Source organism: Oculina patagonica, chromosome 9 (genome assembly GCF_052425735.1).
Source record: "Oculina patagonica isolate OP01 chromosome 9, crgOcupat, whole genome shotgun sequence".
Classification (NCBI taxonomy): Eukaryota; Metazoa; Cnidaria; class Anthozoa; order Scleractinia; family Oculinidae; genus Oculina; species Oculina patagonica.
This window is the reverse complement of record NC_135766.1, coordinates 21,312,984-21,331,652: the sequence shown is the minus strand read 5'-3', so window position 1 is coordinate 21,331,652 and position 18,669 is coordinate 21,312,984. Positions and strand designations below refer to the sequence as shown.

The following is an 18,669-nucleotide window of genomic DNA, read 5'->3' as shown; positions in this document are numbered from 1 at the left end:
CAAGGCAGAAATCCCTTAGTACTCCAAATGTTAAAAGGCTAACCGCAAGCTACCTCAGCTAACTGTAGTAGGCTAACCCAAGTGCAATATACAGGCTAACCAGAGTGCCATTCAGGCTAACCGAAGTGCTGTTTTAATTAAGTTAGCTAACTGGAATGGATCGCATGCCTTGTTGCCTCACACTTTGTGATGACCCTTCATGTACAGCAATGCCATTTATAATTTATTTTTAATTAAAATTTTGTAAAAAATAATAATAGTAAAATGGTTGTAATTAAGAACCAGTCAGATTTGTGGATTTGCAATAAATCACGATTTTTTACTAAGGCCATCCCAATAAAATGTTTCGTTTCCCATCGCCCCGTCTTTTGTGATGATGGGTCGGTCGGTCGGGCAAAAAAAAAGAAAAAAAGAAAAAACACTTCCAGGTTCCAGAGAAGGTCGGACTGCTAAGTAAGAAAGCCTGATTACAAAGTCAACTCGAAAACGTGGTCTTTTCGTTCGTTATTCCTAATGTCTAAACAGTCTTTAAATAACGTAGTATCGATGTTTATTAAAGACAAAGACATCATATACCAATCGTTGTTAATAAAACAAGATCGTGTGCTTGTAAATTGAAGTACTTGCTTCTTTAACTAGTGAATCTGGATTTTTTTTTTTTTTACTTTTCGAAAAAAATGGGTCGGTCGGGCGATGGGAAACGAAAAATTTTATTGGGATGGCCTAAAATAATAAATAAAATAATTATCATTGAAAATATTTTAATTTGTTAAATATAGTTTTCTATAATAGTAGTTTAAACTAATATTGTTGTGATAATTTCAGACATATCATTCTTTGTGGATACATAACAAGGCAGAGTGTAGAAACATTTTTGCGTGATTTTCTTCATAAAGATCGATCTGATACAGCAGTGAATGTAGTTATCATGGCAAAGTAAGTATATACTTGGAATCAAAATAGTCCGAGTTTAATTTGAGCGTCATAAAACCAAAACCAAATAATTGATCACTCTGGCCAATCACCAAAGACACAGACAGACCATTGAACCAATAAAAACTTGAAGTAAATACATGTAGCTGATGCAAATCCCAGGAAAAATTTGCACGAGAAAATCATGATTGGTTTTGGTTTCACTTCTGATTGGCTGAGAAAGTGGCGCAAGTTTTTCAAATCAATAACTTAGCGCAGTATTGCAAAACTTAGCTTGTCCAGCTAACAATAATCGGACGGACGTGGGTGACAAAAAAACAAACACTGAAATATGGTACTGTAATAACTGTAAAATCATTGTGACGAACGGCAATGTGAAGTTGATTGAAACAGTGTATTAAAAAAAAAAAAAACAAGATTCAGAGGTTTTTAATAGGATTTTCTTTGTGGTGTCCGCTTACGGGAGCTTAAAAACAGAGAAAAAGTCTAAGTCGTAGTCTCTGAAAGTGTCCACGGCCGCTTACTGGAATGTCCGCTTACGAGAATGTAAAAATACAGAGTTTGTATGGGAGTTAAATCGGGGTTTCAAACAAGGCGGCCGTAAGTAGAGCTGCCCGCTTACAAGAGTGTCCGTTAAGAGAGCTTCCACTGTATAAGCCAACAGACATGATTTTTTAATTGTTGCAATTTCACCAATCCTTTTGATAATACTAGGAATAATTAATTTTAGGTTTTGATTGCATTTTTTTCAAAATACATCTAATTTAATTGCTAATTAAAAAGCTTTTTTTGTAGCTTTTTGCCAGATGGAGAGTTGGAATCACTGCTAAAGAAACATTATGTACATGTATCATTCTTCAAAGGAACAGTTTTGAGTGGAGATGACTGCAAGAGAGTGAAGGTTGGTGAACATTCTCTTGGGGCTCAACACTTGTCTAGAAGTGTCACTAGAAGACTTCTTAATTTTTGTGCTAGGATCATAAGGGTGCACTCACTGATTAATAGAATTACCTTTGAACAACAAAAGAAAGGCATAAATTTATTAAACCATAGCCTAAGGCTATGGCTTTAGTGTGATTTCTTCCAGTTTACACTGTCAAACTTATAAAACCTCGGCCTGACTTAGTTCTTTCCTACCATTCTGTAACCAAACCACTGTTTAACAATTTTCATTACTAGTACAGTACATTTTTGCAAGGCCAGGCCACTTTTGCTTGTTTTCCAATTAATACCAGTTGACACGTTAGCTTATAGATTTTTAAGTAGCACTAAAATGTTGGTGACAGTCTGCCCCTTTAAGTACAGGGAAATCAAAAAAGGGAAATCAAAAAAGCTTAGAGTTAGCGAAAGGTTCAAGTTATTGAGGGTTGCATGGAGTTATCGGGATTCAACTGTAGCACTAAAAGGATTTGGTTTTGTCTCATGAAGATGAAGATGGCCGATTGCTGCATTGTGTTGTGTAACAGAGAGTGTATTGACCCCAGTGAAGAAGATGCCGAGAACATTATGAGGTTAGTTTATGTTGTAGTTTTACCTATGGTACAATCGGGTATGATTTTCCTTTGTTTTGTTATCCTTATATATTAATTAAATTAACAATTGTATCACCAGAGCAAAGTAGAATACAAAATTTTACAAAGGGTAAAACTGAACCACAACATACATGTATACATGTACTACAAGTAGGTGCATTGTGAGAAAAATTACCATAGGTAGATTCAGGGAGGGGTGTGTGTTGGAGGCCTCTTTTCCCTTGGATAATGTGTACTAAGTTTAACCAACTGTCTTTCGAGTCATATTGTGAAATCAGGGTTGTGTCGTCAGTATGCGGCAATGTTGCACTCTCACTGAAATTTCCTTTTGAATTTAAATTTCTGAATACCACTGACTGATCGAAATGCAGGTCAGGCTTGACAGGAAAATTTTGGATTTGCAATCATTCTACATGCCAAATATAATTTTGTTCTCCAAATTCTTATGATAATTATAAGAATAATATTATGTCTGGTCACTCAGTTAAATTTAGTAAACTCACATTATTTAAATGTGTATACAGTGTTTATTATGTTGCTTGCCATTAATTATTTTCTCACTTTAAACTTGCAGGGTTGTCGCTATTAAGAATTACTTCCCCAAAATTAGAATTATTATTCAATTGCTTCAATATCAGAATAAGGTAAGGTCATGGCCATTTTGTTTCAAGCTAATAATTAAGTTTGATCGAGGTAGTTGCTAAATAATAGATCATTCAATATGTTTATTTCTGTTTTTTTAATTGGCCTAATTCTTTTGTTTTGCAGTCGTACCTACTAAATATCCCATCATGGAATTCCAAGTTTGGGGATGATGTGGTCTGCATTAGTGAGGTACATTCTGTTAGTTAATGTCGTTATTCTTCAGCTGATTATAGCTTAGACAGCTACAAGTAGTGTATCAGTCAAAAGGGTCAGGGAAGAATAAAAATTCTTGAAGGTGAGGGAAAAGTCTGGGAATTTTATTTTCAGTCAGGAAAAAATTGAAATTTTGAAGAAAAGGTTGGATAAATTTTAATATCTCTGAATGTATCACCATTGAAGGCTGGAAGTAACAGTTCATGTCAACGAAGTCCTGTGATCTCTGCAGTGCTTTTCTTTTTGAAGTGGAGGCTGGAGGTCACTACCATATCTGACTTTTTGTGTTTACTTGGTCAGAGAAATTTAATTTGTATCAGGGATAAGTCAGGGAATTTTAAAAAGTGAAATCTGATTATATTGTGCAGTTCCCACAAGACGCACTTCTCGCAGTGCTTCTGTACTGTCTACCTGCATGACTTCTGTCGAGCTGGTGAGACAGGGCTGCATGACAGTGTGTACCTGAAAAATACTTTGGGAATGGGAAGAGAGAGGACAGTGGGTGGAACCTGCAGGGCTCAAGACTAACGGTAGCCAACTAGCCAAAGGCTAGTAAAAATGCAGTTTTGGCTAGTAGCTTTTGGCCTTTCACTAGCCAAAATGGCTAGTGAAAAAAACAGGCATTAGAGGCAAGAAACCGCATTTATTAAAATTGTCTCTCAGAGAATAATTATAACTAACAAGGAAACCGTTGACATTATAGAATGTGAAGCTTTAATCAAAATTCTAGTTGACAAAAACGCATGTACATGTACAATTTTTATAGTGAAGAACAAAGCCTAATTTTTATGGGAAAAAAATGTGAAGATTTAAGGAACATTTTACAGCTAAAGGTTTAAACATTATCGGACATTATTCCCCCCCCCCCCTAAAAAAAGAACTATGCTTAAAATTGTGGCTAGTAGTAGAAAATACGTTTTGACTAGTAAAATCAAAGCTGTCACTAGCCACTTGGCTAGTTAGCCAAAAAGTTAGTCTCAAGCCCTGACCTGCTTTAAAAGTCCCCTGGAAGAAATTTAGCTTTATATTATTTTTACATATACACTGTAGTAAACAGCGCTTTAGAATATTTATAGTTTTAGCGCTATATAAATGTATAAATTATTATTATTATAGCTTATGAACTAATTTAGTTATCCAGCTAAATACACATCCAGCATAACTACAGCAAATATTCTATATTAAATGTCATGTTAATGATTTTAAATATCATTGCTTTTCCTCTACTAGCTCAAGTTGGGATTTATTGCCCAAAGTTGCCTGTCACCTGGATTTTCAACACTGTTGGCCAATATTTTCTCTATGCGATCTAATGACACGGTAAGTTTTGTGTTGTTTCCTTCTGCACACAAGTTGCAGTTACAACTGGTAGCTAGGCAATATTAATTTATTATGCATGTAAATAGCAAACAATAGTCTAATCAGAACAGTCATCACTTAGCAAAGGCTGGGAATTCTGTGAACTTGCTAAGAGTCCCACTTTTATCATACAGTACCAGGGACGGTGAAGCCGGGGGCGCTGGGGGGCTTTAGCTCCCCCACTTTAACAGAAAAAATAAAGTATTAATAAGAGACGAGTCTCTTAAGCCCCTCCACTTCAAGTCACTAGTCAGCCTTCCCCCCCCCCCCCCCCAGTTGGAAAAATTCTCCGCCGTCCATGAGTACTTAGGAATAACATACAGTGTAGTGGAATCCACTGGTACATGTATACTGATCAAAACAGAGACAGACATCTCTTAACCCAAATCAATTATTCAATAGTCACCAAGTTGGCTACTTTGAAAATCTTATAGGATTCCCAGATTTTATTAGCATACTGATATAAATTTATGCTCTGATCAAAACAGGCCTAGACCTCTTGTATACTAATTCAATAATTAGCCACTTTGTGAAAGTACAAACATGACTTTGTATTGCAATCTCCATTTTTAGTAAAATAATGCTGTAAATATTATTATTTTCATAGGCCAGCCCTGAATTCCTATTTTACTACCAAGTTAGAGCCACTGAGCCACATTAAGTGGGGATGTTGAATATGTCCAATTCAATACAATTTTTCCAACTTGTAAATTAACTACTGTTGGTAAACACATTAATTTTTCTGACCTTTTTTTCTAGATGGATGTCACCGATTTAGACACCTGGAAGACGCACTACATAGAGGGCGCAAGTTTTGAACTGTACAATGAAACGCTCTCTGTTGCATTTAAAGGAATGGGTTTTCAACAAGTTTCTGAGTAAGTTTACACCGTAATTATGTAATGCAGTTTAAGTTTATGTACAAAAAAGTACTTGGACCTAATTGGATCATTTTTAACCCACATTAATTTTTAATGATTATGCTGTTTACAAGAATTACATACTGTTTAAAGGGGCTCCCTGTTATTTGTTGACCTGTGTTACTGAAATATTCCTTCACTGTTTTAAGTGGCTACTATAATAATTATTCTTATACTTGGCCATTTTCTTATGTCTAAATTTGACTACAATTTGTGACACAGTTCCATTAATGTAGATGTTATTTGCTTGACAGGATTTGTTTTGGAAAGCTTGGTCTTCTACTTATTGCAATAGAAACCATTAAACCTGATGGGGAAAAGATGTGAGTATTCACGAAGGCCTCTTTAAATACTTAATTACTTGAGCATTATAATACAGGTACATTTACAAACTTGCAAGGTTGGCACAGTATAGTGAAGGGGGATCTGAACTAATATGACACACTGTTGCAATTGTTTCCAATTTCTCCTGGTTCTTACCACCTTGAGAATCCAACCTCCAGCCCTCTCTTATCCTGCCCACCCCCCCCCCATAGAGAGGGGGTCCCCCTCCTAGTAAATCCTTGTATTCTGTTATGTCTGATGCACAGATGATGTTAAGTCTTCATTTCAACCCAGTGTCCCATCAGTGGGGAATTTTTTTCCTGGTTTCCACAGCATGAAGCAACTGATGGGATGCTGTTCCCTTCAAGTGCCCCCCCCCCCCCCCACCGCATTGAATTTGTATGTACCTTATTCTTACTAAATTTCGCGAGTATTTAATTTCGCGAAAAATCAAGGGCCATATTTCGCGAGTACTTAATTTCGCGATTTTGAGAGGAAGGTGCAATTGAGGTGTATTAAATTTCGCGATTTTTACCTATTCTTCAATATGAAGCTTTGACCTCGAAACTGTAACAACATAATTAATATGAAAGTCATCGTAAAAACAGCAAACAACAATATACGCGTAACAAAACATAAGGTATTCAACGGTCTAAATCCCTAATAGGTTCATCTACGACTGCAAGGGCGAGATTTTAAGGAACTTGGCGGCAGAGAACAGTTCGAACAGTGAGACTGATAGAGTGGGAGATAACTAATGGACAAAATTAAACAAGAAACTCCTAAACATGAAGCTCAGATATGTTAGAATAACTATGATAAAACAGTTCGAATTTCATTATTTTTTATATTATCAGTACGATATTAAATTTCGCGATTTTAAACTTCGTGTGCCCTTTATTTCGCGGGTATTAAATTTCGCGATTTTTTCAAAATCGCGAAAATCGCGAAATTTAGTACTCGCGAAATTAAGTGAGAATAAGGTACTCATTTATAACTCCTGGGTAGAGAGAGGCACTGTGAGAGTTACAGCTGTAAGTGTCTTGCCCAAAATCACAACAAAATCAACCCAGACCATTGGTCATCACTGTGCAGTGTGCGTGCATACTAACAATTAGGCAACCATTCCTCCCAGCACATGATGAAGTACATTTTACAATGTGTTATCACTCTACATGATAAGCATCTCAAGCAGTTTCTTTTTGGTTTTGGATAACCCAGGTCAGTGCTGGAAATAATTTTTTTACTTAAAAGGACATGTGTCCTTCCAAACTTTTATTTTGAACAGACATATTAGAAAATTGGTCGGACATCAATTTGTATTTTAAATCAAACACATTAAATTTTCCAAGACACAGTCACGTAAGTTCTCGGACATCATGTCCGAACATATTGCAAAATTGGCCGGACATTTTGGCATATTTGATCGGAGAATGTCCGATGACCGACAGTAATTTCCAGCACTGCAGGTAGTTACCGACTTCTGTTAAAGTTACGTGAAGCTTTGGTCAAACAAGAAGAAAAAGAAAGTTCAACAACTAAGACTGTTTTCAGCACAGCCAAACATGTTGAGAGAACATGAAATATGATGCCATCTGCTCGTCAGCTTTTTGAAAACTCTCATTTTATCTTGAAAATGTGAACAGGTTCAAATAATTATTACGATTATTATGATGAAAGCACACAAGTTTCAATGAAAGCTCTTAAGAGTTGAAATTCAAGTAAGGGCAAAAAATGTAAAAAAAATAATAATAAATAAATAAATAAAAAATTCTTGTCAAATCTTGTTGACTGTCATTTGTGCTGGACCAGCCTTTAGAGATGACCAATTAATGCATAGAATACCCCTGTCAGATTGTTATATTAATGAATATAATTATCATTTTATTTTTCAAGATTTGCCATCAATCCACTGGACAAGATTGTAGAACAAAGAACACGTGGTTACTTTATAGCGGGCTCTTCCACTGAAGTAAAGAGGTAAAACAGATATGTGATTTTAAGATTTTATTTGCTTAAAATTTTAATAGTATACAGTTGACAAAGTGGTACAATGTATAACTATGTATGGTAAGGTAAAAGGTGAAGCCTGCTGTTGAGCCTAGTTGCTCATCAGGCTGGAGCTTATCCTGGTTTCTGAAGCATTAAGCGGCTAGGAGAATTGCTACTCCCCACCCCAGCAGTTAATCAATTCGCCGGTACCCATTTATACACCTGCGTGGAGAGAGGCACTGTGAGAGTAAAGTGTCTTTGCCTAAGAACACAACGCAGTGCCCCAGCCAGTGCTCGAACCTTGACTGCTCGATCCGGAGTCAAGCGCACTTACCATTAGGCCACTCCGCCTCCCATATAATTAAGTACGAAAGACTTAAAAATTAAATAATATATTATTTCATCTAATATTCATACACTTCCCTGTCTGTTTCTCCTGCTGAAAACCCCCTTCCTTTCTCCTGGTCTAAGTTAACCTACAGCTACTACCTGCGTTGTGAATTTAACAAGCATATATACATAATGCTGATTTAAGGTTAAAGAACATTCTTTTTACTGCTTTTTTTGTAGGGCATTTAATTATTGTGTGACTTGTCATGCAGACGTGAAGAGTCCTGAACTCATCAAAGAATGTGAATGCTCCAGAGGTATTGAATATTTAATTAAATATATTTTTAATTAATATTTAATTGTGCTGCATAAATTTGCCTCATAGAGCAGTTTTCAATTGAGTGTCGTAAAACCAAAACCAAAGTAATTACTCTGGCCAATCACAAAGGACACGGACAATCCAGTGAACCAATCAAAACTCCAACAAATACATGTAGCCCGCACGAGGCATGGGAAAATTGGCGTGAGCGAGTCATGATTGGTTTTGGTTTTTCGTTCTTATTGGCTGAGAAAGTGGCGTGAGATTTTTAAGCCAATCACTAAGCGTAGTAATGCAAAACCAAAGCAAACGCAATTTACTTTCGACACTCAAGTGAAAACCTCTCTAATACACTGTACTTACGGCTTTTTCATTATGAACTGAAGCTGTAATAATTGTATTTTCACAGGTGAAATTAACAGTGCTAATAAATCCAGTTTATAATACTATTCAAAATTGAAACTAACATAGGTGGTGAAACTTGCAGGTTGATTTCACTTTGCCTGCTCACCGTATTCCTTCAATTTAGATTTTGTTTTTAAAGTTTTACTGCAGTCAGATAATGAGTTACTTGTGTCAGAAATGTAAAAAGGTACATGTAGGCATCACTGACCATTTATCATTATGAGAGCAAACTGCAAGCAAAGTTAATTACCGCAACGGCTACCCTCCCTTTATGTGCTTGGAAAGTTTCCTCAGCGCGCCCGCTTGATGCATGGCGTGGCATGACTTTGCGACATGAATTACATGCACAGTAAGGATGCCCATAAAAAAAAAACAAAGTTGTTTTTCAATCTGGCACCTATAAAAACAAAGATTGCTGGGCAGAATGTATTTGGCATCATCATTAATAAAGAGTCTGGCAACTCTATGGCGATAAACTTTCACGGTTTTTAGAAAATCCTAGAAGTACAGTAGTAATCCCACAAAAGTATTGACCCTCCAAAGGAAGAAAACTCAAAATAATGTACTTTGTCTTTATATTACAAAACAATGAAAATAGCAAATGTACTAAACTGTGTATATTCTATATATATTCTGATGTTATTCCTCTACTGTACCTTTTTCTGATGGAAGTTCTTTTCAACAAGTTTAATCCTTTTTTGGAAGGACAAACTAGCAACAGTAAAAGTCTGCTTTTTTGTAATTCTGAAAGACATGTGGGTTGTACGTGTTACTTTGAATCATAACTTGCCACTGTTTCTGGTTGTTGCTCTTTTCTATAATCAGTGCGTGACATTTACAGACTGCAGATTATCCTTAACCCTAACACCCAAACCTTACTTTGACCCTGCAAATTGACTTTAATCCTACAAGTAACATTTACCCTAAAACTAACACAGTCTAAAACACTTACCCTAGAACTAAATTTGCTAAAACTAATGACAAACAAATTGTAGTCAGCAGTCTACTGACAATGTGATACACTGCGTTTTAATCAATCAGATAACACAGGTGTTACCTAACAGAGAATAGAGTTTTATGTCTTAAATCCACCCTTCTGCTGGTAACTTAAAGAAACCGTGCCCAAAGTAATGCTTATGGTAACACTTAAGCTGCAGACTACCTACTGCTAATGCTGTAATGCTTTATAATCGTATACTAACCATGCATTATTTATTTAATCAAAGGGACCCTCACTTTCCGTGGATTAGGAAAAGCTGTACTCATTTCTGCTGCTGCGGCAAATCGTTAGTATCTTAACACTAACCTCTAACCTTAATGCCATGACAGACTAACAACTTTCTTGATATAGTATTCATCCAACAAACCATCCAAGTGGATCTGGTTTTATACAGATTAGAAAAATGATGACTTCTTTCTATGACAGGCTTTATAATTCATTCACTGGGCAATAGGCCTTATCACGGTTTCCGATTCCATTTTGATGAGTAGGCAAAGTGGGTAGAAATTACAGTGTTTGTATGGGAATCCGACGGCTAATATCTTCTACAAAAATTGAATCCTGGAACTTATGAATTGTAAAGTTAAGATACTAGGCAAAAGTTTTTATTCGCTGACTTTGAAGGATGTATCTGGGGTAGAAAGCGTTCAATGACGTTTTTAATTTCCCATACATTTGTCTATATTTTTCCCGCATGATTGACGCGATTCGCAAAAAAAATTATAGACAAATGTGTGGAAAAATTGAAAACGTAACTGAACGCTTTCTAGCCCAGCGACAACCTTCAAACTTAGCGAATAAAAACGTTTGCCAAGCATCTAAACTTTACAATTCATAAGTTGTCCAGAATTTTATTTTTGTAGAAGATATTTTGCCGTCGGATTTCCACCCACTTTGCCTACTCGTCAAGATGGCGTTGAAAACCGTGATAAGGCCTATTGTCTGCAACACTAGTATCATTTTCAGCTCTTCTGGAACTTCTTCTAGTCTTATTCCTAACCTGCCATGGATCTACATGAGTTAAATGGAAAACTTAAGCTTGTTATTGTTGTTGTTGGTTTTGTTTGGGAACCACCTACATTGTTTATGTGTATGCTGCATGCTGTAGATCTATGAAAGTCAAAGAATGGTGGCATTGCTATCAGCGCTGAAATTACGACAAAGCTTGCAGCAGCATTTTGCACTACCACTATCACCTCAGTTCACATTCAGTTCCTTGGACCTGGCTGTTTTCACCTCTCCATATCACCACCTGTTCAGTTGTTGTTGTATCTCATTGAGAGGTGTACCAGATTTGACACTTAAAGAACATGTGTTTTAGGTGAAAAGTTTTTTTTTTATTATGGATAATAAAGGTTGGTTGTGATCCTCTCTGTCCATTCCACCTTAATTTAGATATCAAAATTAAACTGTTCAATAATTATTAATTCTTTTTGGTATTTGAAAACTTGCCACATGATTGCTACGAAAGTATCTCCTGACTTGGTCGGTTATTTTTTTCTCTTTTGAGTTCCCAGGCTTTTTACTCTAAAGAAGCAAAATATTTAAATAAGCCACACCTTTTCAGCTCAAACTGTTGGTTTGCTGAAATTCTTAGTAACATTCACTTCAAGTTTCATGGCCATTTAAACCATTTGAGAACACTTTTCTCTAGACTTCCACGCGTCATTAAGGACATACAAAAATAGCCCAGGAAAGTGCTATGGGTGAACAAAGAGAACGAGAAAAAACTAAAAACGAATAAAAGTAGTAAGGAGAAATACATTTTGTTGGTCATGACTTTGGAAAATACCGTATTTATTCGATTAAGCGCCCAACCTCGAATAAGCGCCCACCCCTCCTCTAAGAAAAAACTGAAGTGTGCAAGAGGGGTATTGATTGACTAAGTGCTACTAAGAGACTTCCCTAAAGACTGGAAACTTTCAACGAAAAGCTAAAGTTCTCCTTTGATGTATCTTCTCGTGTTGTTATTATTTAATATTTTGTTGCAAAATAAGCTTACTGCTTGTTGAAAATGGTGGAAATTTAATAAGCGCCCAGCCTCGAATAAGCGCCCACCTCAAATAAGCGCCCACCTCAAATAAGTGCCCACTCTCAAGGTCCAAAAATTTAATAAGCGCCCAGGGCGCTTAAACGAATAAATACGGTATGTACAATAAATTTATTAACATGACTAAGAAAGCTGATATGGCCAATCATAAAATCAGGCAAAATTGAGAAGGCTTTGTTGCCAGTGCATTACTTCTAAGTATTGGACCAAGTAAAGTTTATAGAGATTATATTTTTTCTACCGAATCTTGCTTGGGACTGCGAGAATATCGGCCATCAGTCATTCCTCTATGAACCTCAATGTGCCTAATCCGCACCATAATGACCCAGGGGTCAATATCACCCAGAATAGCCCTTGTGATTGGTTAAAAACGCATGACTGGGTAGTTGCTAAACATCGTTTACTTATTTCTGTAGAAATGTAATTTTAGATGTTTTTGCCATGATCTTCAACTGTCAAACTATAAGTACCTTATTACATGAAATTTTCGCGACACTTAAATTTCGCGAATTTCGCGATTCTAAAAAAATCGCGAAAATAAAGTGACGCGAACAATAAGTGTCGCGAACATAACACGACGCGAAGTTTAAGTGACTCGCATATATCAGTAATCAATGTAAATGGATGTCGTCAATTGACTCACTTGTAGACATTTTGAGAACTGCTCTGTTGTTGCTATTGCCGAGATTAAGTCCCCCCTGCGTTTTTGTTAATTTTGACTTTATTGTTCCTTCGATGAAGTCGTTTTATATAATTCAAAGGCATATCAAAATATATTGCCAAGAAAATGTAAATTGCGTCTCACTCAAAAACGCGAAATTAAAGTGATTAAAAACAAAGTTTTCGCAAAATCGCAAAATTTAAGTGTCGCGAAATATGTGCACCTCAAAATCGCGAAATTAACGTGTCGCGAAAATTTCATGTAATAAGGTACATTGTACTTTCCTTTAAAAATTTTGGCTTTTGAGAGCCCCAGCCCCTAATATTGCTGTAAGCTTTGCGACACTAGGTGCCTAGCTTTGCACTTTTTGGTTTATAGCACTGTTAATTTCACCATGTGCACTCGCACCTTTGCTTTTTATTTGCTACTTGTAAACATTAACCAATTAGTAAAAGGGTGCTAATCTTGCAGATTATATTTTAGTCTAGTATATATCTTCAACCAACTGTAAATTGCTTTATTAACGAGCAAATCGACTTTTGGTAATAAGAATCTGACAGACAGACAGACAGACAGACAGACAGACAGACAGACAGACAGACAGACAGACACAGACATACAGACAGACAGACAGACTAATTTGCAAGGTTGAAGTCATAAACGTGATTCTTTTGTCATAGCAGAAGATGGCGGAGAGTGATAAATTAAACAGAACTAAAAAACAGTTTGGCTTTTTCAGTTTTTCTTGTAAGCTTCTTTCTGCGTGTTTTCTACCGGTTTACCTTAAAACGTTATATTTCTCAGTTAGCAGTACACACGTTTTACGCCAGATTCTACCATCTTGTCTTGAAATGTTTTCCTTTCTCCGGAGTGTGAGAGATGTCTGTACTGTAAGAAACCAATCTTTCTTCTTCCTGTCAATTTTCTGCCTGTGCACAAATCAACGGGAAGAAATCTTGGTGCGTCTCTTAAAGTACAAACATCGAACTTAAGTCAACAGCCTTCAAGTGACATACTGGCAGAGTGACACACATGTTTTGTTTTATTTTGTTTTCATTATGAATCATTTAATTTGTTTATTTAAGAAGACGAGTCAGAGGTTCAGTTAACGGGCTTGGTCAACCATGCTGTTGATCATGATTCAGCGTATTTGTCTTTCGCACCAGAAGGCAAACTGCGAAATGGAAAGAAACCAGGCAAGTTTGAGTTGTGAATGTGATCATTCTCATGATGCTGTTTCACAAAGAGATTTCCTGCCATTTGATTATCATATACAGTCAACTCTCGTTATAGCGGACACGCTCGGGGCGTCGTTTAGTGTCCGTTATAGTGAGAGTCCGTAATAGCGGGAGTCATTTCCAGTCAAACCTTATTCGCCGGGGATCAGGATTTTGTCCGTAATAGCGAGTGTCCGCAAAAGCGGGGTGTCTGTACCAATAAAGGCTAGAATGGATAAAACTCAGAATGGACGTGCGGTTGACCGTGCGGTTTACAAAAAATGGCACTTAAAAGGATGATCATATTTTAAAGGAGTGCGTTTTCTGTTTCAAGAAAGGACTGGTCAACGGAGGACTAGTGAGCAGATTAGTGATTTAATAGAAGGTGTTGTGCTGTGTTGGCAGGCAAGGAGAATACTTAATAATTTTTTTCACGAAGCTTAAAGGTAATTTCATTTTTCGTTTAAATCATTTTGTTTGTTCTGGTTTGCTACACATTTATTATGTTATTTTTCAGTAATTTTTTAATGTACCGGTAGTTCTTGATGTACAAAAGTAACGTCAGGGTTATTTTAAGTGGCATCCCTAAAGTCCAAAATGCCATGACTGATGTATATGTGATGATTTGCATCACATTTATCATGTTATTTTCAGTAGTTTTTGAATCTAGTTCTTAGTGTACAAAAGTAACAACAGGGTTATTTTAAGTGGCATCCCTAAAGTCCAAATTGCCATAACTGATGTATCTTTTGACACATGGAGAATGTGGAATGTGGTTTCCAGACTCTCCTGATGCACCAACCAGTAAAATCGATTAACTTATGAGTTTAACATGCTGAAAACAAAAAAATATCAAAAAAAAAAAAAAAAAAGCGACCGGAAACGGCGGGGGATGTTTTGTTTTTATGGAAAAAAGGAAATTTTTAGCCAACACAACGAAAAACAAAAACAAAAAAACCAATTTACTTTCACACTAAATAAAACCCCTCTATTTGAACCTCTTGCAATTATTTATGCATTTGCACCTTGCTTTGTGCTGAAATAACAAATCCCTTTCACCTGCACCTGTTAAGCAACTTACTCCCAAGGATGATCAACATTATTTTCTCCTTACAATTCCAACACATTGACAAACAGACGTGTTGAATTGAGGTGGTGATGCTCAGCGTAAGATGATTTTCAGTCACATTCTAATAGTTAGCTGTGGAAGCAATGCATTGTAAACATTTTTCTATGGTCTACCTTCTTATAAAAGAAGTGATCATAACAGGTGTACTAGACGAGGATCCACCTTGTGTAGGGGTGGGGGATTAGCCAAATGAATAAAAGTTTTAAATTTGAGTTAAGACTTTCATATTAGGTGTGCATAAAGCTTGCATTGCTGGAGAAATGGCACAAAGATGTTTGAATATTTTTCTTATTTTTTACTCCTGATGGAGTGGGGGCTATACAAACAAGACACCATCGTTTAAGGTGGGGAAGGGCGTGTGGGGGGGGGGGGGGTACATAAAGAGACCACCTGTTTTTTGCAGAGTGGTGGGTCCTGTCTGAGTACAATAGTTTTGACCATTTCCCCAACAGAAAGTAGGTCATTTCCAAGCTTCTGTGTAAAGCCTGTTGATTAGAACGAAATTGTTCGTAGAAAATGCATCATAAAGTTGTGTCTAGTGTATTTTTTATTCTAAAAATCAGGGGACGTTTCTGTAGAGTGCATCACACAGTGCATTTTCACTCCAGCAGCCAACAATCAAGGTCATTGTTATCACTGACAGTTGCATTTTCATCCACGATGGAAGAGTTGCCGCTCCATTCAAGAATACCACTCACACCATACATCATCACAGATTCACTTTGGCAGATCATTTCTAAAAAGTCGAGAACGTCTCGAGCTCTCTTTTAATAACTTTGATTTCTAGATCGACAAAGCAGAAAAGCTCATAGCAGTAAAAGGAATGTGCTGCTCGTGGAAGCAATTTGGAAGTCAGAAAATGCATCTGTTAGTGAAACGCACATAGAAGTGGAACAGTGTAAGCAAGACCTTAGCCACAGGGAGACCCACAAGGCCATTCTTATCATCACGCACAATAATGATGCCCAATAGTCCCTTTCACGTTTTTTTAACTTTTGGCATGGACTAGTTGGTAAAAATTCATCGACCCCGCTGGAAAGAGCATGTTGGATTCAGTAAACTTGCCAAGTTTTAGAGTGATATGCTGAAAACTTAGAAGATATGCGAGTCTGCAAAGTCGTGAAATTTTACAGATGTTTGTGTGGTGGGGGCAAGTTTGTGCCCCCACCATGCAACTAAACGTTTGTAAAATTTCGTGACTTTGCAGAGCCCTTCACTCGTTTCTGACGTATCACTCTCGTGGCGAATTTGCTTGTTGTAAGGCGCCCTTTTCGACAGTGTCAATGGATTTGCGTTAACTGGTCCGTGCCAAAAGTTGAGAAAAATCCGTGAAACGGTCTTTTCCCACTTTGAGACGCGTCTGAAGGGAATCGTTGTAGTTATATTCAGCAAAGCATGTCCTTGACTCGGCAACGCTGAATACAACTACCACGATCCCCAGCATGCGTGTCTCACAGGGGATTTGGCACAGCACAAGTTCATCTCTTGCATCTCTTGGTCTGGCGATCTGTGACAGTGCTTGGAAATGAAGCACAAATCTGGTGAAGTGTTGCAAGGTCTTAAGATTTAATTGAAAAAAAAAATAGACGGATTTTGCTAACAGCATTGAGATACTTGATTAAAAATCCTTGTTGTTCAATGTTTACCTACTTGGTCAGAAACTAGAAGCAATCGTCAAAAGCTCACGCACTGTCTTTCTTCATCTCAAACACACAAGTTGGTGAAAACAGTTACATACAAAAATTAATACAAACATTTCCTTTCATTTTCCTTTTCCTTGCGAATCCCAGTGTAGCAGACTAATCTAGTTTTGCTTCAGTTTTATGTCAGAATTGTTTCCAGAAGTAACTGATAGGATACACAATCCTGGTCTGAAACAACTTCTTCTTTTTTTAAACCAAATTACAAATCGTTAACCGTACATGTTTGCTTTGGTATGTAGTCAGAGCAGGGGATCCCAGACTGTCATTTGGTTTACCAAGCAAACAAGGAGGAGAAGCTAAACAGGGAACCTACAAAGTTTTGCACAAGTTAAAAGCGTAAGTACCCTGTGGCGTGTTTGAAACCAAGTCACTAAGTATTCCCTTCCCTTGATCCGGAGTCCAGGACACTCACCATTAGGCGACCGCGCCTAATGGAGCAAGATGCAAGAGTTGCTAAAAATTATTCTTATTTCTTGTATTCACTTTTTAGCTTAAAAGAGCAACAAACAAACGACGGTGAAAAGAAGCCCTGCTTCGATATCTCTGGAACGTTCTATTGGTGTGAGCCAACACGCTTTGAAGACGTATTATTGGTATGTTTATACAACCATGATCTCCCTTTATCAGTTTCGTGCAAGTACCGTAAAATTCCGGTTATACCCTGGGCTTATGCAACTTTGTTGTATAAGCCCAGCATATTTTTATATTTTCTGTTTTTATTTTTTTGCAGACACGAGAAGATGCCATGAAGATTGTATTCTCACACCACATCCTTATTTGTGTGTTCAACGAAAAAGACGCTCCGCTTTTGGGATTGAGACCTTTGGTAAGTTCAACAATTTGAGCGGTTATAATTAGCCTGTTGGAAATCAACGAGTGCCAGTGCATTAAGGGTTTTTTTTTTCACTGGTAAAATGATCATAATACAGGAAAATTGTTTAATAAGAGATTTATTATATAACGTTTTTCGTTTAAACAATCTGTACTTTGACCCTGTATTTTGTATTGTGCATAATCAGGGGAACCGCTAAAGGGACTCTGTAAAGTGCGGATACGGACGGCGGATGCGGACGGCGGATGGCGGACGGCAGACGGCGGACGACGGACGACGGACGACGGACGGCGGATGGCAAAAAAAAAATTCAAAAAATGAAATAAAAAAATAAAAAATAATTAAAATTATTTTTTCTCAAAGGGTTCTTCTGATTGGTTCACAGCGCGGGCAAGGTTCTCCTATCTCTTCCCACAGGCCACGGTAACGCTTTCGTGAGTTTCATTTCGCGGCGAGACGAACGAACCCATGACAGTTTTGCTCTCCAAAATCGATGTAGTTGCTCACAAACCGATTTTTGAAAGGGAAAATAAGCAGTGGAATTGAAGGCCTTGAAGTTCTCCAAAAGGCGAGTATTCATTCTCCATATTGTGAAGTGAAGTTATAGTTTTATGACCGTGGTTTGTCAATCGTTGTTTGTGTATTCGCACTGATTTCACGCCATTGCGGTTAACTGCAAGTCGGCGCTTTACAGACTCGATTTATCCTTTCAAACGCCTTGCTTCTCTGCTACTTTTCTCCAAACTCGAATACTACTTATCGCCATTCAAGAAAATGAGATGCTTTATTTAAAAACAGTCAAATTAATTCTCGGAATATTGTGCCTTGTGCAGGCGACCGAAGTACATATAAACTTAAGCTTATTTCAGCTTCATTCAAGTTTCCCTTTGCAAACTATTTATCAAAACAAAATACTGTGGAAATCAACATTGACGTTTTTGACTCGTTAAATACAAATCCCAGCCTGCAAATAAATATATATACTACCATTTTCATTTTTGGAGCGACCGTGAAAGGCAAACTTTTTTTACGTTTTCTCACGTGTAAAACATTCAAGTTTGTCTAGACAAACTGTCGCGTTTTACAAGTAAACCATTCAACGTGG

At 37.1% G+C, this 18,669-nt stretch overlaps 1 protein-coding gene across 11 annotated transcripts in view; it reads left to right on the top strand.

Annotated features, from left to right (window-relative positions):
• LOC144666015 (calcium-activated potassium channel subunit alpha-1-like) overlaps nucleotides 1–18,669 on the top strand; it is a 47,810-nt gene that overhangs the window by 16,523 nt on the left and 12,618 nt on the right. For 2 of the 11 annotated variants that reach the window (XM_078527353.1, XM_078527365.1), the window contains exons 10-24: nucleotides 826–936; nucleotides 1,729–1,834; nucleotides 2,362–2,444; nucleotides 3,040–3,109; nucleotides 3,234–3,299; nucleotides 4,554–4,643; nucleotides 5,442–5,560; nucleotides 5,857–5,925; nucleotides 7,823–7,906; nucleotides 8,489–8,565; nucleotides 10,199–10,258; nucleotides 13,769–13,883; nucleotides 16,976–17,068; nucleotides 17,223–17,325; nucleotides 17,463–17,558. In XM_078527353.1, the coding sequence (XP_078383479.1) occupies nucleotides 826–936; nucleotides 1,729–1,834; nucleotides 2,362–2,444; nucleotides 3,040–3,109; nucleotides 3,234–3,299; nucleotides 4,554–4,643; nucleotides 5,442–5,560; nucleotides 5,857–5,925; nucleotides 7,823–7,906; nucleotides 8,489–8,565; nucleotides 10,199–10,258; nucleotides 13,769–13,883; nucleotides 16,976–17,068; nucleotides 17,223–17,325; nucleotides 17,463–17,558 (1,342 nt within the window). Of the gene's footprint in view, nucleotides 1–825; nucleotides 937–1,728; nucleotides 1,835–2,361; nucleotides 2,445–3,039; nucleotides 3,110–3,233; nucleotides 3,300–4,553; nucleotides 4,644–5,441; nucleotides 5,561–5,856; nucleotides 5,926–7,822; nucleotides 7,907–8,488; nucleotides 8,566–10,198; nucleotides 10,259–13,768; nucleotides 13,884–15,816; nucleotides 15,928–16,971; nucleotides 17,069–17,222; nucleotides 17,326–17,462; nucleotides 17,559–18,669 lie in introns of all 11 variants that reach the window. The other 9 variants (XM_078527356.1, XM_078527357.1, XM_078527354.1 and 6 more) reach the window with 9 other exon arrangements.